Below are 25,783 nucleotides of genomic sequence, written 5' to 3'. Positions count from 1 at the left end.
ATGAGAAATAATGCAAACAAAAGAATTCCACTATATCAGTTCCTCTCAGAATGTGTTTCCAGTTCATTGTTACTCACAGCTACTGGATATTACATTTTAAACACTATTATCAAGAACTTTGTTGCTTGGACTAGCGGGGAACAGACCCTTACCTTTAGCATCCTTACGAAGTCTGTTACTTCAAGTTTACTCCACTCTGACTGTAGTGATTTTAAAGGAGTTCCTCTGACATAACTCTGAAGTCAGGCAGCTGTGAATCAGTCTCCTGACATCAGATTAAATTTTTAAAGCTGCTTCCCCAGAGAACATAAAATAACTCATGTTTAGCCGCTCATATCACGATTTGTTCCCAGTGGGTCTCCTCAGCAAAGATTAATACATGGCCACAGCTCACCCGAACCAGAATCCTCACTAGCACAGGGCATGTTTCAGCACAGCAGCAGCAGGTGATACAAATGTGCCACGCTCTTCTTTTCTGACAGGTCTTTTCCTCAAGTCACACCCAAGCAGACTGAAAACATCATTCCTTGGACGGCAGCCAGTTCCTGCTGCCCTGCTGGTGGCAGTCACAGCCTGGCACGGACACAAGGCATTCCCTTACCCTGCAGCAGCTCCCCACTGCATCCTGCAAGGGAAGATAACGATGCTCACCCATATCTCTGTCTTCCCATTGCTCTTCTTGCACCTCTCTGCCAGCACCTTGAGTTCCACCGTGGTCTCCGAAACCATTTCGGCGCTTTTGTCCTTGACGACGATGTGCATGACCCTGCCGTTGTTGATGTGGGCGTCAAAGGTGCTGTTCCAGGGTGGGTACATGGTGGGCTTCTTCTGCACGTACACCTGGCCATTCTCTGCCAAGAAGAAGTGGTTTGGATTGACTGGACCTGCTTCTCTTCTGCTGTAAGGCCACCACTCTGCAGCCCGTGAAACAGATCTCTGTTATTTACCCACTTTAAAGTCTCTCTCCCAGCAGGGTGTGTAATGGACCACATTAGACTGTCCTAGGAGGTTTCTATGTGAAGTGAAGCTTAGGATGGGATTAATCTCACTTAAATTTAGATGTCTACCATGTGTATGCCCATATCTGGGCTGCCTGAACACTGACTTCATTCAGAGCCAGTGAATATAATCAATATAAATCAAAGGACTGAGCGTGGTTCGTTTGACCAAGTACAGACACCTACCTTAGAAAAGGTAATTTCCACCCTTGACTCCATCTATTGAGTAGACCAATTATGCAGACTCCAACACCATAAATACCCACTTCTAATCACATGAATCTCATCACAGATAACCAGCTATGTGGATCATCTGTCCCAGTGTAAAATGAGACAGGTTTGCTTCAATCCCCCAAAAGCCGGGTGCACTTCAGGATTAAGGTTCAGCTGGAGCACATATCTATTCAGTAGCTAACTAAGGGATATTAATACATGAACTGTCTTGCTGACCTGCAACCATTCCAAAGGGATGCAGAGTTTTCAACCAAGCAAACTTTTCCTTGTGCTTTAATTCCTCGTCCTTCACAGCATCTTAAAACGGTGATATGTAAAAATGTTGTCTCTGAGGCTTGCAGAGAGTTCTCTCTAGTTATTTCTCTGTGAAAAGTCTCAGCCAGATTTATTTGTCTTATAGAACCAGTTTTATTTCCTACAGCCCTGTAAAAGTCTTGGAAACTTACTCAAGGTAAATTCTATATCACAGTTACCCTCTGAAAATTGTCAACCCATCAAATGCTGAAGCTGGAGAAACAAGAGAATAAAAAGCAGTTGTGTGAGCAGCAGGCTTATGACTCCTGTCTGCCAAAGACTGTGCTCCTATTTCCAATAATCCCAGCCTTTCCCTCATCCCACCCAGCTGGAAAAGAACATGCAGCTGATAGCCTGGAAGGTGACATGCAGGAGAAAATTTTTCCCTAGATGAGATGACTAATTCAGTTTTCTTCCCTCTGCTCAGCTTTGATTTACACAGGCAGGAACTTCAGGATTTCTGAGGCTTTTACCACATCTTTAGGAGAGATTAAAACTGGTAAACAAGCTCCAAAGTTACTGAAAGCAGGAGAGAAGGAGAATAAATTCATGATTGTGTAATATTCACCTCAGGAAATGAGAGAATGTTTGCTGGGGAAAGAACAAATATCAGGGCTGTGAGATTATAACAAAAACCTCCCTTGGGCACCCTGTACACTGGAGAAAGGGCTACCAGAGCTTCTACATAAACTACACTCACTAGATAGATTTAGGTTGAGATGTAGCTTCCTGAGGAAAGGCCTGCAGGATCCTGCAATCAGCACTGACTTGCTGAAATTTCACCCCACGACCCAACACCTGTAGTTTTACACTCGGTTCCATCACATAAGCTTGATTTAAGCTGCTTTAGGCTCTGACCATCAGCACTGCATCACAAATGAGCTGAAATCACAGAATCACCGAGGCTGGAAAAGACTTCCAAGATCACCAAGTCCAACCTTCAACCAAATACCACCTTGCCCACTAAAATGTATCACCAATTGCCACGTCTATTCGTTTTTTGAACACTTTCAAGGATAGTGGTTCCACTACTTCCCTGGGGAGAATTGATCTGATCCCCAGATCATTCCTGCAGCATAAAACCACTTCTCAACCTTGTCCTACCTGGTATGATGAACAGCTGTGCAGCTAAATTTTAGGCAGGAATTCAATTTCCCCAAATCTTAGAACACCTCAATCTAAGGTGAATCCACCTCTGTCAGTTAAGTGGGGTTGACCTTTCGCATAAGCAGATTGAAGCAATCATATACTGAGCTCACTGTCTGCAGGCTTAATTCATTCACATCAAGCTTGCAAATACATATATTTGCCACACTCTTTCAACAAAAGCACAAAAAAATCAGAGTTAAAAATGAGACATAAACTTCCCAGCACCCCAGAGAACAGAAATCTCAGTAAGGACCATTATTTCTTTGCTACATCAGTGAAAAACCACAGATGTGAAACACACCACTTGCAAAACAAGTGCTTTCGTTTGTGCTGCACTCCAGAACACCAGGCTTAAACAAACAAACCCTGGAATGTGGATGAACTGCCCGATATATGGGATCAGACAGTCACCCCTGGTGCATCCCCGCTGACGGCTGTGGAATTCTGCCAGGGATTAATCCAACCCTGGGTTCCTGAAAAATAAAATAGCAACTGTTCTTTCCCGGGGAGCAGCTTCCACTACAGCTGGGAGCCCTTTTCCTGGAGGCTTGCTGAGTTCAAACACGGAGCAGGATCTCTCATGAAGCAAATGTCACCAAGGCAGGTGGTGAAATGGCACCAGGCCAGGTGGTTTGTGAAGGCAGAAGCCACTTTTAAAGGGCAGATTTTTTTATACCTCAGAGGCACATATGATCTCTGAAAAGTTTTGTCATCAGTAATAAACTGCTGTAACACTTGTAGGTGTAGGGGGTTGTGGTGTTTATGGTTTTTTTAAAAGATTAGATCATAAAAAAACAGGGACCCTTTTATAAAATAAGCAAGTGGAAAAACAAAACAAAACAGAAAGGATGTCCAAGATTTTTCCTGAGCTTCTGAAACTCTTTAGGGTGGCCTTGTTGTGACATCCCTGTGCCCACAGACAATGTGCATTACTCACAAAACCCTGGGGACCTCTGTCCCAGTGGCTTTTTCATCATGGCTGGACGATAAGGCACAGCCTTTGGTGTGAACTCAAAGTCACAACAAAACTCCCTGTTTTTGGAAACCAAACACATTTATCATCTACCACAGTTCTGTTTGTAAACAGACAAGCAAACAAAAAACCCCAGTCACAGAGTGGTTTGGGTTGGAAGGGATCTTAAAGATCATCTTGTTCCACCTTGCTGCCATGGGCAGGGACAACTTCCACTATCCCAGGTTATTCAGGGTCCCACCCAACCTGGCCTTGAACACTTTCAGGGATGGGGCAGCTGCAGCTTCTTTGGGTAGCCTGTGCAGAGCCCCCCTTGCAGCAAAGAATTTCCTCCTAATACATGGTATATATAACATGTATATGCATATACGTATATATCTGATCTATAACAGGACATTGAAAAAATCAGAGCAGAGACATCTTCCAAAATGGTTCCAGTACAGAGCTTGAAAGATTTGAGACTTGGACCAATCCTGAATTCGGCTCTGGGTTTAGGCACGTCCTGCCCTGCTCAGCAATCATTTGCCCTGAAGAAATCCTAAAGTCCAAGTGTCAGAGCACGAGGCTGGGGGTCAGGGTGGTTTGCATCTCTTACCAGCTGTGCAGTTGATCCACTCCTACTCCTTGGTCATGCCAAAATTTTAGCCAAAATTTGCATATCAGGGAACCACTTTGCTTTTAATCCCATTATTATTGAGTAGCAAGTGCTTCGTGAAACCAGGGACCAGAGAGCAAACTGTGACCAAAAAAAAATTAAAAAAAAAAAAAAGCCATGAAGCAAGGATAAGACATGGTTTAGTGGTGGAACTGGCAGTGTTGGACTTGATGATCTTAGAATTATTAAGGTTGGGAAAGACCTCTGTAATTCTACTACAAATATATTCAGCTGGTGTTTGTCTGGAGACCTTTTGCCTTCTCTAAGCCTGTTTTAGCATGACAGCTCCTCAGGATGCTCATGCTGAGAGCATTTCTCGGATTTAGAGTCAGGCTTAGCTCTCTGAATGTCAGATGTGTACCCCTGAGTGGACTGTCCAGTCAGCACAGAGCACTGGCCTTTTCTAGGGTGTGATTCATCACTCTCACTATGGATGTGTTCCTCAAGCTGAGATGAATCCCACCACGGAAATCCCTGTTTGTTCCCCTGAGCTATAATTCTCTGGTGGTTGAATTGCTCAGACATCAATATCCTTGCAGGAGACTGGAATTGTAGGGCAGATGGATCCCATGGTGGCCTCATCTTTTCTTAGTCACCTGAAGGTAAAGTTCATCATCTACACATTTAAACACTCACCCTCAGCAGCAGATTAAGACCTCCCAAGGGTGGTTCAACCCACCCTAAGAGGGGAGTCTGAGGAGAATCAGTCCCAGGAGGTTCCTGCCGACACTGATGTGATGAGGAGTCCCTCTGGCTGCCCCACCATGCTCTGAGCAATCACTAGATGAAATAACACCCCAGCAAACAGAAATCTTCTAATACTAGAATGTTATTTTTCCTATAGTCAGTCCTCATTAATGGAGAAAAGTTCCCTCCAAACATATTTTTTTATTTCTTGCTTGTAGAGGAATTATTATAATAATCATCATAATATCTATAATTATTATAATAATTATGATTATTGACTCTGAGTAGCACAAAAATTATATCCCTTAGTAAGTATTTTTGTGTTTTTTACACAACAGAAAACACTTTCAGCTCTGTGCGAGACTAATAAATATAGGTCTGTTCTGACCAAATTGATTTTATCCACTTTCAAACTGACACAGACTTCACTTTGAGTTATGGATTTCAAAGGCCTCACTAAAGCAAACAGCCAAGTCCTGTATAGAGCCGAAATAGGACGTATTTTCAGTTAAAAATGAGATCTTAGGGATATTTTGTCATGCAGTATTTTCTTTCCTTTGGAATTTACCAGTAATTGTATCTTACATAATAATTTAAAATAACATTTAAGCCAAGAAGAAGTTCAATGTGATAAATGCTGACTCTTAAAACAAACAAACAATTCCAATGAAATACTGAATTATTTTAAAATTCTATTTTTTTTTTTTAACTACTTTAACGTCCTCTGGGGATTAGAGTCATGGGCATTCTCAATAAAAAGGAATTTCTGAATGGATTTCATTTTTTTAAAGAATCACTGCAGTCAAATTACGAATTTATCAAAGATTTAAGATAAATAACAACCAGTGTTAGGGAATTCCCTAACACTGAAAGTCTTGCTCCTCATGATTCTTCAAAAGCACAACTGAAGAACTTTTCATCCTCTCACTGGGACTATTTTCATGCATAAGACATATAAGAAATGTTTTCCCTATGAGGACTCATCAGTGTTGGTCCGTCAGGAAAAGTGTACAACAGTCCCTGCATCCAGACAGAGAAAACTGCTCTGCATGAGGTTTCACTTTCAAACCTTTTACACAGCACAGCAATTACACAGAAAAATTAACCCTCTGCAAAGACCAGGCTGTTCAAGTGACTTTTTTTTTTTTTTTCTAAATCATGGAAGTGTCTGGATCCGTGAGTTTTCCAGAAAAATATGATAAGCATGGACAGCGCTGCCAGGATATTTTAGGACACTCAGATTTCATCTGTCTGGAGTCCCACTGACAAACCAACAACTGCTCACAGAAAAGTGAAACCAAATACAGCTCAGCTCATCTGCTCTGTCACATGTTGGGACTTGTAATGTAGTTGATAATAACCCCAAACTGTAGACATAGATTTATTGGGCATCAGCTTAAAATTGGATTGTCTTGCAGACCATGACAAACCCAAACCACTACTGTGCTGAGACACAAAAAGGACTTCACCTTCACCCACAATCTTTTTAAAGGGGGGTGGGCTTCACAAACCCATATAAAGGGGGGGAACTAGGTGATCTTTGAAGTCTCTTCCAAGCCAAACTATTTTATAGTTCACTCTGTGTTTTACCAACATGCTTTCTACACACCAGAAATGACACATAAAGTCACCCACATGACTTATAAAAGCTCACACGCGTATTTAACACTTCCCCACTTACCTGACTCCACGGCTTCTTTCACCATCACAGCGCAGTAAGGGTTAATCACCTCCCCCTGGGATGGCAGGTAAGGGCCACTGTCATAGTTGGACAAACCAATACGCAGGAAGGGAGACATGACAAGTCCTGTGTCAAACAAAAGACAGGCGACACTTGGGAGACAGTCTGAAATTTCCCTTGGTTTTACCCAGGCTCTTATCTCCGCCGGACAGGGGGATGTTGCCGTTAGTTATCCATGAGCTGGAGGCTCTCTGGCTTCCTCCAGTGACCAGCAAGGCGAGGGACTGACTTAACGTGCGCAAGGTAACGTAACTCAGCCGTCGGCTTAACCACGGAGCTGAGCTCATCCCAGGGCTGGAAAACCCACAGGAGCAGCTCTGAGCGCTCATGGCTTGACACCAACCGTCAGGAATGAGAACAAGAACACACAGGAGCCAAATCAGAGCTTTCCTGGCTGGGATAAGCCCTGCTGTAATTTAGGTTGAGTCACACGTTCAAGAACCCGAATGCTGTGGGATAGAAAGAGTTTTGGGAATACAAGGGTGCTGGAAGCCTGCAAGATGAACATGAAACTGTGAAATAGCTGTGTGCTATTTATATACAGCATGGAAAGGATCTCGAGCGTTCAACTGCCTGGGTGCTGACCCCTATTCATAAGTGAAGCTACAAAGAGAGAATTCAGCTCATATGAACCACACTCTATAGACAGTAAAACAAAACCCCCCACCAATGAAACAGTACTTTGGGATAATTTTAAGCAGCTGAGAACAGAAACGGATAAAATCAAGATGCCAGGAAACACTACAAAACCTTTGGGTTGGTATTCTTTGTTAAGCTCTTTCAAAGCTTTCAGAGAGAAGGTTCAGCGAAACCAGAAATTATTAACTGCTGTAGTTAATGCCCATCGTGGTGCCATCTGGGCCCAACAACTGCAATTTACCACCCAACTTTTGTCTCAACTTCTGAGCTTGTCATTCCTGGCTTCTCTTCTACTCAACGGGGAGCAAGAGGCACTAGAAACTCAGCTGCAGATGTCTGAGTCTTGGACCACCAGAGTTAAAAGACATCAGTCCTATCACCAGCTGTTATCTGTCAAATATATTGCAATGACATATTGTTCAACAGCAAAAAGTTGAATAACTTGTGGTGTGGGATGCAGCACAAGTCTCTTCTCCTTTTTACACATGAAAAATGCTCTATCCCTAGGACAGCTTCTCTAGTCTCACATGGAAGAAGTTCCATATTTTTTGCTGGGAATAGCAGTTTCTTACCTGTAAATAGTATTTTCCTGACAGACAAGTTCAGTGTCTGGGAAGGGCTTCTCTTTTCATCACAGTTGTGGACAACATGAAAAGGATTTTCTCAGCTGAAGGAATGAGGAAAACTGCTCCTCTGGCTGGGCTGACTTTAAAACTTGACTCTCTGTTCAAGGAGACAGAAGGCAAGACCATCCAGGAGAGAGGAAAACTGGAGAAACCAAGATGCAGCCCTTTGCTTGAGTGTCTTCTCTCTTACCCAGCAGTGTGGAGCGATGAGTTTCCATCAGCCCCTTACACAAAAATCTGGGGCAACTGTAAAACTCAGAACAACTTTGTGTCAGTGCACGGTCAGGTGGCAGCAGGTTGTTATTTCACTTGTGCCCTGGATATGGTGAGATCTTCTTCCTTCTTCCTGTTTCATAAAATGAAGACAAACAGCTACAGTTAGTGTTGGGTCTGAAACACCAACTCTCCTGGCCCAAATATTCACAAGTACTGAGCACTCACACTCCAACACTTTCTGCTGCCCATGCAGCCAACTGTAGGTGTTCTCTGATAGAGATTCAGGCTTCCCAGGAGGTTTCCCTAACTTTTCTACCCTACATAAAGCCAATCTATACAATAAACCACAGATGAAGACTCTCCTTCCCATTTGAGCTCCTGGGTATGTCAGCTACCAACCAGACTGAGTTTTCAGGAAAACAGCAAAAAAGTCATAAACCCTCTTGGATACTGCTCTTAAAAGAGAGGAAAACCATCAGGTTTCTGGGGGAGACAGGATGGGTGTAGTGGGTTTGTGCAGTTAAATAGCACTTCCTTTTCCCGAGAGCAACAGAAGAAGAGAAAATAATCCTGTGATTTCTGTCTACTGTGTATCCCTAGGAATGATGGGTCATGGACCTCTGCATGTGGCATCACCCTCAACCAGGAAAACACCAGCAATTCTGCAGTTTCCCAGAAGCTCAGGGGAAGGCAAAGCACCAGCTGGAGCTGGATACAGGAGATTAGGATGATCCTGTTCTCCTCTGGATGAGGGCCACTTGCATTTAGATTTTCAAGCACAGGCAGGCCTATAAGGAGAAGCATTTGTGGCACTGAGTGATTTATGAGTGGTCCGTGGCACAAAAAGGATAAATTTTGTACCTCAACTGTCAGAAACAGAGAAATCTGATCAATTTAAGTAGGGAAAAATCTCTTCAACAGAAAGACATATATGTATATATATTTCTCCTCTCTGTGTGATGCAATTATTTAGACATTTCCTTTGTTGCAAAAAATAAGAAGCCTACTTAGTCTGAAGACAAAAGGACAAACAAATCAAAGAGTCTCTGGCAGCAGAAGAGAAATTCAAGGAGTTGCATGTTCCATCAGTGTCAAAAGCTAAAGACAGCCAAAGACTAAGGCCAACAGTCAAAACATCTGCATCATGCCTCTAGTCACTGCTGGGCAAGAGAAGATTATAATTGTCTTCCAAATCCCTAATTTCTATACCTTTGTCTCTAGGAACCTGTTGTTCCACAGACAGGAGCAGGAGGAAGTGCAGGGGGAGCTGTAAGCATTCCCTTACCAGGACTTTTAAAACCCACCTTTCAAATCTCAGTGCTATTCAGAATTACTGATCCACATCTTTTGCATCTAAAATCATGAGTGTTGCTAAAGAAATCCAAAGGTTTTTTGATGATTCCTCAGCCCTAAAATGTGGTCAAACTATTGGCTCAACTACTAAAGAAATAAAATTAGGGCTGAAAGTTTGAGCTGACATTCATCATGTTTCAACGAAATCAACATAGTTATAGCGTAGTTAAAACTGTGAAAGCATCTTGTCCTGCTAAATACTCATATCCCTGCTCCAAAAATCAAGGTTGGATGTGCTTCAAGGCACCTGTTCAGATCTGTGGATCAGCCCCCTAAGCAGTGACATTTAAAACTTTCCTTAATCTTAGATTCTGGACTACCCCTCCCTCCCCTCCAGTGCAATATTTCATTCTGGCTCTGTGCAATCACTTAATGAATAGCTTTCCCAGAGATGTTTTAATCCTTGAAGATACTCAAAAGCCATCTGGACATGGTCCTAGGCAACTGGCATCAGGTGTCCCTGTTTGAACAGGAGAGCTGGACAAGGTGACCTCCACAGGTCACTTCCAATCTCAACCAGGCTGTGGTTCTGTGAAAACATGAGTAGGACAGATCTCACCAAGACCTAGATGCCTACAGCATCTCTATCTCCATCTCAGGGAGTTAGTTACCTGGGGTCCTGAGAGAGGAAAAAAGAGTAATTGGCACCCTGAGATCCATTAACGTGTGATTTCCCTCCTTTGAGAGCAAAGTGGAATGCCTGGGAATGATCTGCTCACATAAAGCACCTCCACTGTTAAGATCTAGTTTTGATCAGATTCCTCAAGCCTCAATTAAATTTCAAAAAATCCCTTCATTGTATCAGATCTAAAAGATTTATGCTGGGACTTCACATAAACCAGTTTATTGCACGAGATGCTCTGCAGCCCCCAGCAAATAGGTGAGAATTTTCCACCCAGCTGCAAAGCATGTAGGTTTGGCACAGACAGTGTTAGCACTGGCAAACCAACAGCTGCCCATATCAGCCTTAAAATGCAGGCTAAAGCTTGCTAAAATCAGAGTTTACCACTGCACCAGCCTCCTGTGAGCACTCTGCCCTAGGGTGAATTTCTTCCCTCTGTCCGATAAATCAGACAGATAACTGGTTTCCTGCTTCTCTCTCACTGTCTTTCCTGAAACCACCTTGGCTTTGGCCCAAACATCTGTTTTCCAGGTCCTATCTCCAGCGTTTGCCACTACAGGACTGCTGCTTGGCTGGTATCCACAGCCACAAACAATTAAGGAACAACACAGCTCAGCTCCAGCACGGCTCACTGTAATAGCAGCAGTTTAACACTAGAAACAGCTGTAGTGGATATGGAGAGTTCTGCTTAATTTCCCAGTGGAAAGGACAGTATAAGGTATCTGAAAACTGAGATGAAATGCAGCTTTCTATAAGAGGCCACCTGCAACCTCTCCTCCAATAAAACTTTAAACACAGTGTAATTGAGGTTCAGCAATACTGCACCCAACTTTGCTGGCACAGAGGAGCTTTGCCCATTCTGGAGAATAATGCAACATATGGAAATAATTCCCAGACTATATTAGGAAGTAATAAGACCCTTAATATCCTAATCAATTATGGTTAAGGACAAAGAAAGAAGCAAGCTCCTGCTCCCAGTCAGCAGAAGATCCAAGTGGAGAACAGCTGCCTTTGGTGGGATTTATGCTTTTGCCTTTAATTGAATGAAAATGGATGCTTGTATGACACAGTAAAGATGGCAATTGACTGAATGAGGGCCAACTGAGAGGGGAAATATTTCAGGATTTGAGATGCTGCTTTCAAAACTCAAACACTCATTTTCTCGAGGTCAAAGGGAGTATTTCCAGTGCTCTCTCCTTTCTGAGGCAAAACTGTGCTTGCAAAATGAGTTCCTAATCTCAAGATCAGCATCACCAAGAGGGAAAGGAATGAGGAGTTATAGCTGAAGGGTATGAACTTTTCTTCACCCCCTGCAAGGCATCTCCCAGCCAAAAAGGCAGGTCTTGACCCTGCAGAGATCTGTTGGTATAGTTGATGGAGACTTGCACATGAGCATAGCACACCTCAAGGCCTTCCTGCAGATTTCAAGAGCAACCCTGAACACCAGCAGTGATGGCTGGAGTCCCTCTCTCTCTACCCCCTGACTCCTCATATCCCACAGACCATACAGTAGGGAACTCCCCGTGTGACTCATTTTGGGTGCCCATATAAGCTGTTATTTCCAAGAAGATCAAACCAGCCTGTTCAGGAACGAGGAAGTTCAGAACCTCTCTGGGTGCCACCCAACATTTCTCACACTCTCCTTTTATGAGGATTTGGATCAGAGGAGGAAGAGGAAAAGGAGGGGAATTTGCACAGCCATTTAATTTTCCCTGTCTACATAGTCAGCCACCCCATCTGCAACATCTCACAAAGGCAGTGGAGAGAGTGGGTGAGGAAGGGCAGGATCAAACAGTCTTTGATGGGATTGGTACAATACCAGACTCAGTGCAACCAAGAACCTCCCAAAACTTCCTGGAACAGCTTCATTTCAAAACAGAGGTGGATGCTCTCCACCAAAACCCTTCCTCATCGACTGCAGTCACAGAGGACCCGGGCAAAGCATTTTTTCAACACGTGGAAATGAGGCTTGCAGACTTTTCCGGGGCCAATGGCAGGCATGGGAAATGGGGATTTCTCTTTAAAAGTCTCTGAATCTTGTGATGCTTGTTTAGAGCAAGTTGTGTGCATTAGTGGCAGGACCTGACCTCCTACATACGGCCTACAAACATGTCTGGCTGGACTCTGCTGAGGTCATGGGTTTCTTTCTGTTGCATTTGTTGTGCACAAGGCAAGATTAGAGCCTCAGGCCTATTTTCAGATCTTAAACAGATTTAAAGCTGTGAAAGGGATGGTGTTCATCCCATTTGGGGAATTGCAGAAAGCAGCTGCTGGGAATGCAAGTGGTCATTCCATACATCCACGGACTCTAGGATGGAATCTACAACCTTTCTAGCAGATACATGTATAGCTGGGCCTTAAAAACAAGGAATTTGTCTTTTGCTATCCTTAGGACTCCTCATAACAATTGCTTTAATCCTTAAACCTAAATGCAGGCTATGTCCAAGGATATGGTTCAGCTTTCCACCCCATGTCACACTGCAGGTTCCCAATCTCTTCCAGCACAGCTCAGTGGCTGTGCAGGATTTGGGATCAGGGCATAGATTTCTCTAAAAGTAACCCTTCTTTTTTTAACTCTCCTTGACAAGCGAGTTTGCAGCTGTGTCCATTCCCTGATCTGACTGACCCTGATGGATGCAGGGCCCTGTCCTTAGCAGGAATGATGTGGGGGATGGTATGCAGGAACTGCATTTGGCTTGGGATAATGAGACTGGGAAATTGTAGCCTCACTGCTGGTGAGGAGATAAAGGGTGGATTCACATGAATATACACAGACAACTGCAGTGCACATATGGGCCACCACCCAAGCTCCCAGAATATCCAGCAAAGAGATACAAGCACTTGTAGGGGTGCATCACCCCATCCTAAAGAACATATTTTAAATAGTTTAAATGCTGTTTCCCCACTATGATTACATCTGCCACAAAGATGGCCAGGATGTTCTGATATCCACTGAAAAGGACCTAGATTTTAGGGTTTGATCCAGGAGCAGATGCATTTGTGTCCAACAGTTATGACAGCTTGGAAAGATAGGGAAATACAGGTAGGGGAGGATCCCACCTCAAAAACATTCACTGTGAAATTTGCTCTAGAAATGGAAAGACAGTCAGGAAAGACAGCCCAGGAACACCCCTCAGCACTTCTTAACTTGCTCATAGAGGAGGAGAGAAATTCTTATATTAAAAGTACAGTCTCTTTCAGATATGCCTTTTGTTTTCCAGTAGACAATGTGAATTTATCTCCCTCTGGAGAGGCAAGGCTTTTAAAGCCAAAACCCTTGTTATCTGTGCAAACTGGGAAGAGAAGCAGAGCAGACTCACCAAATTTCTGTTTGGAATAAACCCTTCTAGGTCCTGTCCCTGCATCTAGGTCAACCCTCTTTTTTTCTTCACACTTAATGAATTTTTATCATGTGTGGTCCTGAAACAAAGCAAACTTGCTCACTGGTCCCACTGGAAAAGTGCCCAATTTTTCAGTTACTCTTATTTGTAAAACTTTTCCTTTTTTTTTTTTGTTAATTTTTTGGGAATCCAGATTAATACTTGTCAATTTTGCTACTTTATTTTCCTGGAAAGCTTCTGGTGAATTTATTATACTGTAAGACTTCATTTCTGCAACACTTGGGACACACAAACTAGAAAGAAATGCTGTCAAAGTAATTATCCCCACTGTACTTTTTATAAGTTAGTATTTAAAATGATCTTTTCAGGTTTTGGTTGTTTTCTAACAAACACAGGCCAAACTAGAAGTGACAGTGCCTTTTTAAATCAAACACTGAACAAAAGAATCTTTCAAGAGCTTTACAAGGTAATGAGGGAAATAAAAATATCTTGAACTGAGATGTAGCTACAATATGTCCTTTTCTTTGGCCTCTTGTTTGTTAGAACAGCAATTTTTGTATTTCTGTAACATTTTGGCACTAGTTCACGGATTTCTTGTCTTTTGGGGTTCTTGGTCCTTTTTTTTTAATTACACAGGTGGCATGTTCCTCAGATACTTCACCATGTTGTATCAGGATGGTTGTTAAAGCACTGAATTTCCTGCCAGTGCCAGCACCTGCACCCATATTTTATTTTCTTTCCCTTAAAAAGAAAAAAAAAAAAAGTCCCAAGGAGGGGGACAGGACTAGAATGGGGCACATGAACATCCTTCCTTCTTAAGGCACAGTTTTATGCTATGATTAACCTCATTCAGCAGTAGAGATATTTAAAGTCTTTGCTTAATCCAGAAATCTGCTAAAGGTATTTGGACCCTTAATTACCGAAATGTTGGGCTGGAAAAGAGCATTTCACTCACCCCTCTACCACCCAGCAGACTGTCTGCATCATCCTTGACCTACCTGTCTGGCCATCTGTCAGGAGAGAAGTTTCTTGTGAGCCTGGTGTTACCAAATACTCCTCAAAAAAGTGGGCAGATTTGTCACAGAGAAACCTCATATCGTAACTGGAGTCCACACTGGACATCCACACCTTAATTCTGTGTGACACAAAAAGCTTGGGAGACGTAGTCCCTGAAGAGGGCCTGGTCTAGTGGAAGGTGGCCCTGTCCATGGTGGGGGGTTGGAACTTGATCTTTAAGTTCCATCCCAACCCAATCCATTCTGTGATTCTTTAATTCTGTGTATTTTAGGAAACTGATTTTGATATAGGATTGTCCTGTGTTTTTCCAGGGCTTGCACTATTATTTAAGGAGCCCTGGACATTTTCTCCTGTCCGCAGCCCTCAGCTGCCTCCTCCTTGCCCTGAAATCCTCACAGGAAGTCTGCAGGAATCTTTATCCCCTTGAGCACCTGGCCCAGCTCACATTTTACAGTGAACAGATATCTCAGATAATTCAGCCTTCTCCACACCCTTGCAGCTTAACAGCAGAAATATTTGTTTTGCACAGCAGCAGCTGGCAGACCTACAGTTTCTGGCCTTTATTCTCTGCTCCATCCATCTTTGCTGCCATGGCTTCACCAAAATTCCCCCCTCCCAGTTATTATATTTGTTTGTTTCCATCAATCTCAGGGCTCCCTGCTCCAGGTGCCCTCTCTTGTCAACACCATCACAATTCCAGCTTCCATGTCTTTCCTACTCCTAATGCCATCTACTTAAATAAACTTTCATATATAATTTCCTCTTCTTCAGTCATACTCAGTTTGAAACTACACTTCTATTTAAGTAAAGAAGCTCTGGCTCCAGTTAGGTTGAAAGCCCTCTTCCCATTTTTAGCCTGGTGTCCTATTCTCGGTGTCAGAGCTTCAGATCAGTTCCTGAGAGCCTTTCAGTCTCCATCTCTTTATAAAACTTTCCACTCCACTCACCATTTAGCTCACAGCAACTTTATCATTTATCCACCAGTTTCTTTCTGTGCTTCTGCCCTTACTTATCTCCCTGACTGGGAGGGATAGAGGACACACAGTGGGTGGAAGAAAAAAAATACAAAACACAGATAAAATTCATTTTAGCTCAAAGTGCTGAGAATCAGGTTTTTGGAATGTTTCTTTGTTTTACTTTTAAATTTAGTTTCTCTCTTTTTTCATATCACCATCTGGTTGCTTAAGCAAACCTTCATGAGTTTATCTTCACACTGTGTGAAATGTTATGTCACGAGCATGCAGACAATATCTGCTTCTCTTCTTCCCAAAATTCACAGTGTTTCTCTACTAATTAGCCCTGGCTCATGCTGTTCCCTGAGCTCAGGAGGTAGCACAGAGCCTTGCATGAAGCAAACAAATGTTCAGTCCATCCTACACTGCCCATCTCAGTATTAGTGTAGCTCACAGTTGCCAGGAACAAACTCAGCATCACTCTTGCAGCTCAGTTAAGCAGTGCAGAGCACAAGGAAGATGTGCTGTCCCTCTGCACACACCACCTGCCAGAGAAAAGCTCAGTTACACACTCAGATGTCCAGGTACACTCACAAAATCCCAAATGGGGACCAGCTCAAAAGCTGGTCACCTCTGGATGGTGGTTTGAGTTACAGCCATAGCAGCATTTGCAAAGATAAAACTGACTGTTTATTTTGTAAACAGATGACTTTATGTAGTGATAGGACAAGGAGGTATGCCTTACCGAAAGAGAGTAGGTTTAGATTGGATATTAGGAAGAAAATCTTTACTGTGAGGGTGGTGAGGCCCTGGCACAGAGAAATTGTGGCTGCCCCATCTCTGGAAGGGTTCAAGGCCATGCTGGATGGGGCTTGGAGCAACCTGGGATAGTGGAAGGTGTCCCTGCCCATGGCAAGGGAGCTGCAACTGGGTGGTCTTTAAGATCCCTCCCAACCCAACCCTTTCTATGATTCTATTTTAGACAAATGAAATCTCTTTATTATGATCAGAAAAGCAAGGATTGACTGAAGAAATAAAGGCAGTGCTTGGCTCTAGAGATGACAAAGGTTATAATCAGTTACCACCCTTTCCTCACCACACACAAAAGGAAGAAAGACTCTTCCTCTAATGTGACAGCATAGCTGGTGTCTAACCTAGAACTGCAGAACTAGAGGGGTTGTGCAAGTGGGAGCTGTGCCGTGAAGAGGAGAAATGGTGGCTACCAGGACTTCAGGAAGCAGAGATAGCATTCCCTGAAGGATCGAATTTAGAGGTTCACATCACTCCTCTGTCCGAAGATCATTCAGTTAACACCACATCCTCATCTAACATTCCACTGCCCCTCTGCCTCACCCACCTCCACATCCTCCCTCTGAGTATCATCAAGAGAGGTCCACGCTCATATGGGGCAGTAGCTGGTGATGCTTCTATTAATGGGGTGCCCTGCCTAAAAAGGATCACATTCCCCAGGAACCACCCTATGGCAACTTCTCCCACAGAGACAGACCCATGTACTGATCCTGACACACTGGAGGCCTCTTCCCTCCCCTCTTTACCCAAACAAACCAATTCCTGACATTTAACTTTAGAAATTCACTCTCCTACCTACTCCATATACATTTGCATACGGACTATTCACCCCAGGCCCCCTTCATAAACAGCAGAAAGAAAGAGACCTGCTGGGTTTTCAATTTCCATTATCCCTGTGGAGCTGACTAAAATGGGTCAAATGCCTGGTGACCTCAAATGCCTCTTTCTCCCCACTGCTGGTTCAGGTGGAGATGTCTGTCTGGCATCTCGGCTTCTGAGACAAGAGGGGATGGTTCCCAGATGGGGTGTCTCACGTGCCAGAAGCTGGGCAAATGCAGATCTACTTATGGGTCTTTTTCCTGCATCGAGACCCCCATGAACTAACACGTGTGTTGCAGATAGAGACGCATAAACTGAGGACTCTTGTCTGCAGGTTTGGCAAAGGACAAGATTCTGAATCAAAATGCACTGAAACCTTTATTTACTTTCTGTGGGGCTTGAAACTGGTCTATAAATAAGGCAGAAGGACAATGCTAACGGCTAGGAACTGGAAAAACTGACATAATTGAATTTTCTAATGATGAGATTTGGTAAAAGCACCATCCTTTCCAATGTCACTGGAAAATAGCTAGCAGAGAATCACCTTACTTTGATGGGAGGGAAAGGGAGAAACAGAGCTGTTTTGAGGAGTCCTTGTCTATTTTATTTGCTCAAACATTTTAATAACAATATCTGTAGCTGCCCTGACATCCTCCCCTTGTATGAGGGGGAGGAGGGACAGGGGAGATGAAAACGGAAGGTGGAGGATGCACATTCTTTACTATTACACCAGTGTTACAAATCAAAACATAAATAGCAACTGTTACTGTAAGAGTGGAAGGGGAAAACCTGAGTAAATTCAGCTCTCAACACGTGCACAGTCCTTCAAGACAAACAACAGTGACTTCCACAACAGCATTTGTCTCTCTGGTTTCTGTAGATACATAGGGTATGACCTTGTCTAAATCCCATTCACAAGTCAGAACAGACCTCTATAAGCCTCAGCTGCTCTTTCTGTTCTCCACATATCAGCCCCCAAATGCCTCCCTTTTCACTCAGATTCTCCTCCCACCACAACTATCACTTGTGCTGCTGATTTACATGAGAAAGAGAAGCGGCCTCACCAGCATGTAGAAACTCCACAGCAAAATCAAATGACCACATTGAAAACCTCCTCAGAACGGTAAACTTGAACCCAAGTGAAAAATTAATCATATGCAACTTTAGTTTTGAAACAAAATAGAGGTTTAACTTCTGCTCCCTCTACACTTGCAGAAGTTAGGAGCCAGGCTCATGGGGATTTATGGCACTGGGTGACCCCAAAGCTTGGCCTCTTCGTCGGTGTGGTGGCTGGGATGTCCCTGAGCAGCCCTTTGGATTTTTATTTGCTCTTTGCAAAATCACGGGGTCATTAAAAGACCAATTTGAGCTAGGACTTCACTCATACCAAGGCAAAGCTGCAACAAGCCTGCACGGTTCAGGAAAGTTACTCCAGCCTTATGCGAGTGTGTTTGATCTCTTTCCTCATCCCTGGAAGTGTTCAAGGCCAGGTTGGATGGGGCTCTGAGCAACCTGGTCTAGTGGAAGGTGTCCCTGCCCATGGCAGAGGACTGGAACCAGATAATCTTTAAGATCCCTTCCAACCCAAACCATTCTGGCATTCAATGGTTCTATGACAATTCTGCTGCCACTAGCAATTCTCTCTCTCTTTTTCTCTTAACTGGGCAGTTTATTTAGGTTACAGGTTAAATTTGGCTCCTCAGACAGTCATTTAGCCAAGGTGAAGCTGATGTGTGTTTGAGCCCAAAGAAAGAACTGCCTCTGAACTGAGTTATTGCATCAATGAGGACAGACAGGGACAAAGTATTCGCTGCTAAACCAAGCAAAACTCACTGTCAGTCCAAAGTTAGGAGTGCATCTGTCAGAAGGGTTCTTTTCCCACAAAAACCAGCATAACATCACAAAACAACGAGTCAGCCAAAGCCCTACAGCCATTCTGCTGTGAGAACACACCCTCTTTCACCCTCTAACCCTGCATCCCTGAGATGAGCTACTCTAAATCCACACTCTCAGCAAATGTGTGCATTTACAGTGGTGTGACAGCCCTTCTGCTTGTTGGGATGGACTGGGTTTATTTGCTTTTCCAGAAAACATGTGGTGCAATGACATATGAGGCAGGAACTGCATTTCCTGGCCTGGGTGGGTGGCTGCTCTGCACTGAAATATCCCAGTGTCACGAGAGAAGAGGAATCTGTGTTTGACTTAGAGCTGTTGTTTGGGGTTTAAGTTGTCTGTTGCACTGTTCCTGGATCTTTCTAATGCCTCACACTTCACAGAATCATAGAATTGTCTGGGTTGGAAGGGACCTTAAAGTCTAGTTCCATGGGCAGGGACACCTTCCACTAGACCAGGTTGCTCATGGACACCATACTGAGCCCCTTGTTGCTTCATCAGCTGTAACTTCACCACCAGAGCCCTTCAGTACAACATGATAGACCTAATCACAGCTGAATCTATGCCTTAACCATTCACCTTTCCGCAGTAGGGAGGCCTGTACTGGCTGTCCCCAGTCCCACACACACCCTGTCACCATATACCTATCTTCTACCCACCTCATTGCAACCAGTGCCTTCTCAGGCTTTTCTGTGTTCTCAGTCTTTTTCCTGCTCTAGATTGCCATCCTGATGAGGTCTAACCCACCTTCTCAGCTCAGTGAACCACTTCTACAAGCACACTCACATCTTGTCCCGTGTTACAACCAGCATCTGGAATAACCTTTTCAAACCAGTTGCTAACATCATTTTCCTTCCTGCCTAAATGATAAAACTTTGCACGTGCAGCAGGTGTTGAGCCGGTGCTTTTTGCTGCCATAGAAAACTCTGTTCAACATATCTGATAAATAATTGCTTTTTCAACTAAAAAATATGCTCATTTTCTGAAGAAAAGGGATGGGTTTTGCTCGAGGGTCTGAAAGGTTTTGATACAGCTGACCTATCATAATGACTCATGGAAACTATAGATAAGGTTCCCTCATACCCTCATTTTTTCTGTCAACCAGATTTATCCACATTTAGACACTGGGGATAGGTCCAACACCTTTTTGCACCACATGAAGAAGTCACATTGCATCTTGGAAGCACCAGGAAACAACTGAGTGCAAATGCACGTATCATCTTTAACTAAATTCCTACGACACAGGAATTTAGCACACAGAATGGAAACATCTTTGTTGTGGACCAAAATATTTCCACAAAACAACTTAAAAAGCTCTGAATATCTTCTGTGTTTTGGAAAGAGAAACACCTTATTTTTCTTGTCCTCTAAAGCCAATTGAATCTGTAACCCTGATGCTTCCAGCTTAGACCCTGCTCTTCTAACACCCTACCTGGGAACATGTCACTATGCCCATGAAGGGCTGTGATCTTGCTACACACAAGGTTGCAAGACTTCCTTCTTCCTTCCATCTCCTTCCTTCACCTTTTCTACTTCTATGTGTACCATGGTTTTGTTACTTTTGCTTTCACTTATTTTTATATGCATTTTAAGCACCTTAGGATCCACTTGCTTTTATACATTCATGTGCTTTCTCATCCTCAGATCCTGGTCAGGGCAGTCATATTTATGGAGATGGTTCATATTTATGGAGATGGTCCTCCTACTGTCATGTTTGCTCATAATTAAGATGTGCTAAGTACAAAAGATTTTTAATGTCATCTTCGGAGTCCTTTACATACAATGGAAGTTGTTCCAACAGTCTCCTACCGATGTTATATCAAATACTTTCCTTTAACTGTCCGTGGTCTGTCAACTCTGGATGGAAACTGAAATTTTCATCGTTGTAGATGCCTTATCTATGCCAGGAGATGATTTCAATGCAGCAATATTTTGGCAAATAAATACATATTTCTCATTAAAACAAAAAAGACACTTCCTATAATTGCTTTTTCTGTTTTTCTAGTTAATAATCAGTGGGGTGTCAAACACTTGTAGGTTAAAACACTTGGCCACTCAGGAAAAGCACTGCAGGGGACACAGCATCAAGCGCTCATATAATGAATTCCACCCACCAGTCCTTCCCTCTTCACTGACCTTGCAGGGTTAGGATGCCCTAAGATGGTCTCAATTAGGACTCCCTTCACCTTCCCAATGAAATGGCAAGTTCAGTAGATGTAATTGAAGTCACAGGAGCAACAGAGTCAGGCTGATTATGATACACGGGTGGCCATGAGATTCATGATGTCCCTGTTCTCACTCATTTATCAACTGGAAACTATTGTGTCTTTTAGGGTTGGTATTTCCTATGTACATGATCTGACTATACTATATCCCCAGGAGATAAGTGAGATATTTGTCCTTGACAATGATAAGGAAAAAGGGACACAATCCTTTTGAATGAATGCCAAGCAAATTAAATGATACAATAATTGGGGCAGTTGTTTACTGAGAAACAATCCAGCCCCAGACAGGTAGAATGTGATGTGGAAATGGCCACTCAAAACCCCCAGAAAAATATTACGTACAGGTTATCATTTGTACATCTCGGGTCTCTTTACACCTCAGATAAATATAAAGAAATTCACTTGAGAGATAACTGGTACATCCTCACCACACACGACCCAGTGGTGAGAATGAAGAGTTACAGTTGTGTGAAAGCTGCACCATTTTCTTTTCATCTCCCCCTGGTACCTCCTTTACAACTATACACTTATTCCATTCAGCATTTCTGCCCTGAAGGAGCAAATACAGCATATATTCTTACACACAGGTGGAAATAAGAATATCCCCAAATGGAATGGCACCATTCTGCCCCAGCAAGCTGCTCTGAAGCAATGATGTTACTAAAATACAAATCAGAGGAATTATCCACTGCTAAGACAGCTGGGCATAATTTGAAAAGCAATCTGGGCTCCTTCCACTCACATCATCAAAGTTAAATGTTATCTCTGCTGCTGGATGTGGTCTGGTTGGTGGTGAGAGATCAAAAAACTCCAACAGGCCTGATAAATAACAAAGTTGACACAAACAAACAACGATGCAGATAAATCAAAAAATTGACACAAACAAGCAATGATGCAAAGGGCATCACTGGCTACAGAGAAGAGTTTGCAGTTAATGCTGCCTTTGCCAATGTTCTCCTTCCAGCCAGGCCAACAACCAGGAGTCAGACGCAAGTGGAGGCAAACAGAGAACGACACTGTGGAATGGAAACAAACTGTCACTGGTGCTCACGGGCTGCCTTCTGATGTCAATCACAAACACAGTCCAAACGTCTCTGTGTGAGAACAGGCACAGAGCACGTGAGCAGCACTGTCAGGGCAGCTGTGCATGCTGAGCTGCAGCTACCTGTGACTGCAGAACCCAGGCTCTGGTTACTCCTATAGTTGATTTTACACACAAAGGTTTTGGGTGTTCGTACTCCTGTATTGACTTTCTCTTCCCTTCCTATTTTAAGCATCACTTTCTCAATGCTTAGGCAAAGAACAACACTCTGCTTACACAAATCCTGGCTCCAGCAAAATGGGAAGCAACAGCAGAATTTGCAGCCAAGTGTTTTAATTTGATCCACAAACATATACATAAAAAGCCAAGAGCAGAGCAGCTCTGCTAACAAAGCCCTGGAAGGTGGTCTGTATTTCACCTCCCTCCCAGGCTGCTGCAGAGCTATTTGCAATTAAACCCAGACAATAAGAGAAGAAACCAAAAAGTTGCCATCAGAAGTTATATTCACCATATCACTTCCTGCAGAACAAAAGTGGGAGGATATACAAAGACTAACCTGGAAAAGATCCCAAGGGGATCTAAGCTGTTGCTCTTGTTCTCTCCATCCCTCCTTCCTCGTTTCTCCCTTTAAGCCTTTCCTTTGACCCCCTTCACCTCTGTTTGGATAGTGAGGCTGGACCTGTGAGAAGCTCTGAGAGTCAATCAATTGATTTTCTTTGAAAGGAAACACACCTGAGGCAGTAAAAAAAAAAAAAAAAAAAAGAGCTCCACCCTGGCAATGCCATAACCCTCTGCTCACAGCTCTCCTAGATGTGAAAAAATATGAAAAGGTTTCCCCAGTGTAGCAGTGACTACAAAACCAGCCAGGGCACAGGGGGCTGCTGAGCTGCAGGATGGAGGTTCAGGAGGGACATCTGAATCTTTAATAGGGCTTTGAGAAAAATCCAAAAAGACATGTAGAAGTGGGGAGAAAGTCTAACTAAACTCTGTGTTGCCCATACCACTGCAACCGTGGCATCATCTTAAATCAGGGAGTCTTTCCAGACCAAAACCTCTGCACAGGCTGAGCATAACTTGCTTCATTCATCATGTGTCCTCACAGGGATTGGCTAAAAAGTCATGTGGGGAAAATGAGGAGCTCAGCATGGCTCAGGGAGCCTTGGCAAGTGAAAGCTGGTGGACATCAAAGTCTCATGTCCAGCCTAGACACCAAAAAAGAGACAGAGGCAACAACATGGAGCCCACACTGGGATTTCGATTCAACTCTGATGTCAAGTGTTTAGGGAACAGCAGACCCGTGAATTCCAGGAGGCCATCTGATACTTCCAGCTGAATGCAGCCCCACTCCACCCCAACCAGGTGGGACAGAACCTCCTTGGAGGTGCTCTTTGCTGGTCCCTCAACTCAGCTCCCAAAGCACATTCCCCAGAAACTCGCAATGCCTGGTGGCCCCAGTGGGAATGTGGAGTCCTTTCTTCAATCAAAAAGAAGGATAAGAAAAGAAACATAAAAAAACACATGTCCAGGGCCTCAAGGACTTGGCTGTTTAAAGATACAAAAGTCTGAACATTGCCCCATTCACTGCAAATAGTTCTTCTCCCCCCGCCTTTTTTTTTTTTTAAATAGCAAGTTCAGTGAAACTTTATCTCTTCCTGCCCTAGTAACCCTACTAAATAATCTGCTGTTAGCATGACTCAATCGAGTGGCTCTCAGCTGCTGAAGTCGGTTTTTTTTTTGCTACTATTCTTTAATCGGTGGAAATTAAAAAACTTAGCCCGTAGAAAGCTTCCCCCCCCCCCCCCCCGAAAAGTATCACACTACTGGAGATTGAAGTACAGCCGAGAAATCAGTTACTCGCCTTGGAATCGCTATTAAAAAGGGTCCGATTACACCCAAGAGTGTAACTTCATTAGCATTCAATGTGCATGCAGGGAACACAGCCCAGGTCTCAAGCAGCCGGGCTGGGTCTCCGAGTCCCCTCCTTCAGAAGGAAATGCAGCTCAAACACTACGGAGCGGAGGAGGGACGGAGGCAGCTCCTTTCTCTTTACCGCTCAAATCTGCTTTCCAACTTATCACAGCTCTTGTCTGTAGAACGTTACAAACTCGATCCAAAAATTATATATCCAGCTGCTGAGATACAACATCGCCTCTAAAGCTAGACTTCTATCTGCTGTCTCATCACATACTGTTGTAACCAAGAAACACCTACAAAGCATCACTGAACCCAGAAGGGGAAAGTATTTTCCCTCTTTATTTTCCCCAGTTTGTTAATTGAATAACACTTTGTTTACGGTCGGGTTTAATTGTGTTTCTCACTTTCCCCTCTGTTGCATGAAGGTACACGGGAGAAATCAACACCGTCTTTTTAAAGGCAGGAAAATGTGATGGTGAAACCACAAACACTCCCTAAATGCATCAGGTGTAGAAGCTGAAAGTAATTTAGATTCTTATTTAGGAAAAAAAAAAAGTAAAATAATGAAAAAGAACTCTTTGGATAAATGTCAAGTTATCAGGTTTAAAATCCCATAATAGAAGAGCTGATGGCTGGAGCGGAGCGTCCGGGTACAATGTAATGCCGACAGCAGCAAGCATTGCCCCAAACTTTCTCGGTGCTGCTGCATCCCACTCCGAGGGTCCCACCCGCTCCGCACTCACCCCCGGCACATTTTCCCGCAGCGCGACGCCCTGCCCGGTCCTGCCCTCGCATCCCCCGCGCATCCCGCTCCGCTCCGCCGGCGGTACCTGCTGCCCACGCAGCGCAGGGCGGCTCGGATCAGCTCGGATCAGCCCGTTTCGGCTCAGCTCGGCTCGGCTCAGTCCGGTTCGGTGAGGTTCAGCCCGGCTCGGCTCAGTCCGGTTCGGCTCAGTTCAGCTCGGCTCGGCTCAGTCCGGTTCGGCTCAGTTCAGCTCGGCTCGGCGCAGCCTCGTTCAGTTGAGCTCGGCTTGGCTTGAGCCTAGTCCCGTCCGGCTCTGCCGAGCTCGGCTCGGTTCAGCCCAGCTTTGCTGAGCTCCGCCCGGCACAGCCGACTCGGCTCAGCTCGGCTGGGCTCAGCTCCTCTCAGCTCAGCTCCTCTCGGCTCAGCCCGGCTCGGCGCTGCCCGCCGCCCCCGCAGGGAACCAGCACACCTCGGGCCACCCGTCGCCGCTGCCGGGGCTGCCCTCGCCGCCTCTTCCTCCCCTTCCTCCTCCTCCTCGGCACCACCCCGCTCCGCGCCCGGCCGCGGCCCCCTCCCCGCCCCCGCGTCTCCCGTTCTCCTCTCCTGTTTGCTCCCAAAACGTCCCGATCCTGAGGGTTGGAGTTGAGCGTCGTGTCCAGTCCTGCACAGGACCCTGCCTTAGGGTGGGACGCACGGGGTGCTCCCGTGGCGCCGGGAATCCGTGGCTGCAATGAAATGCTCATCCAAAATAATGAAATAAGTAGGACCACCTGAATTTTTTTGCAGGCTGCAGAGCCTTGTCATTGTGGCTAGCCGGGGAGGTTTGCTGATGGGTGC

The 25,783-nt window shown here is 44.3% G+C and overlaps 1 protein-coding gene across 3 annotated transcripts in view; it reads right to left on the bottom strand.

Moving 5' to 3' along the window:
* The window catches only part of PRKCQ (protein kinase C theta), a 60,699-nt gene extending 35,300 nt beyond the window's left edge, over positions 1–25,399 (bottom strand). The window contains exons 1-5 of one of the 3 annotated variants that reach the window (XM_017807824.1): positions 25,032–25,399; positions 8,187–8,342; positions 7,943–8,091; positions 6,672–6,797; positions 652–851 (exon numbers count right to left, since the gene is read on the bottom strand). In XM_017807824.1, coding sequence (XP_017663313.1) covers positions 652–851; positions 6,672–6,789 — 318 coding nt within the window. In that variant the 5' untranslated portion in view covers positions 6,790–6,797; positions 7,943–8,091; positions 8,187–8,342; positions 25,032–25,399. Of the gene's footprint in view, positions 1–651; positions 852–6,671; positions 6,798–7,942; positions 8,343–22,843; positions 22,960–25,031 lie in introns of those variants that run through there. The other 2 variants (XM_017807822.1, XM_017807823.1) reach the window with 2 other exon arrangements.
* Positions 25,400–25,783: the final 384 nt, after the last annotated feature.

The sequence above is a fragment of the Lepidothrix coronata genome, unplaced genomic scaffold (assembly GCF_001604755.1).
Source record: "Lepidothrix coronata isolate B3197 unplaced genomic scaffold, Lepidothrix_coronata-1.0 Scaffold20, whole genome shotgun sequence".
Lineage (NCBI taxonomy): Eukaryota > Metazoa > Chordata > Aves > Passeriformes > Pipridae > Lepidothrix > Lepidothrix coronata.
This window is presented reverse-complemented; position numbering and strand designations above follow the sequence as displayed.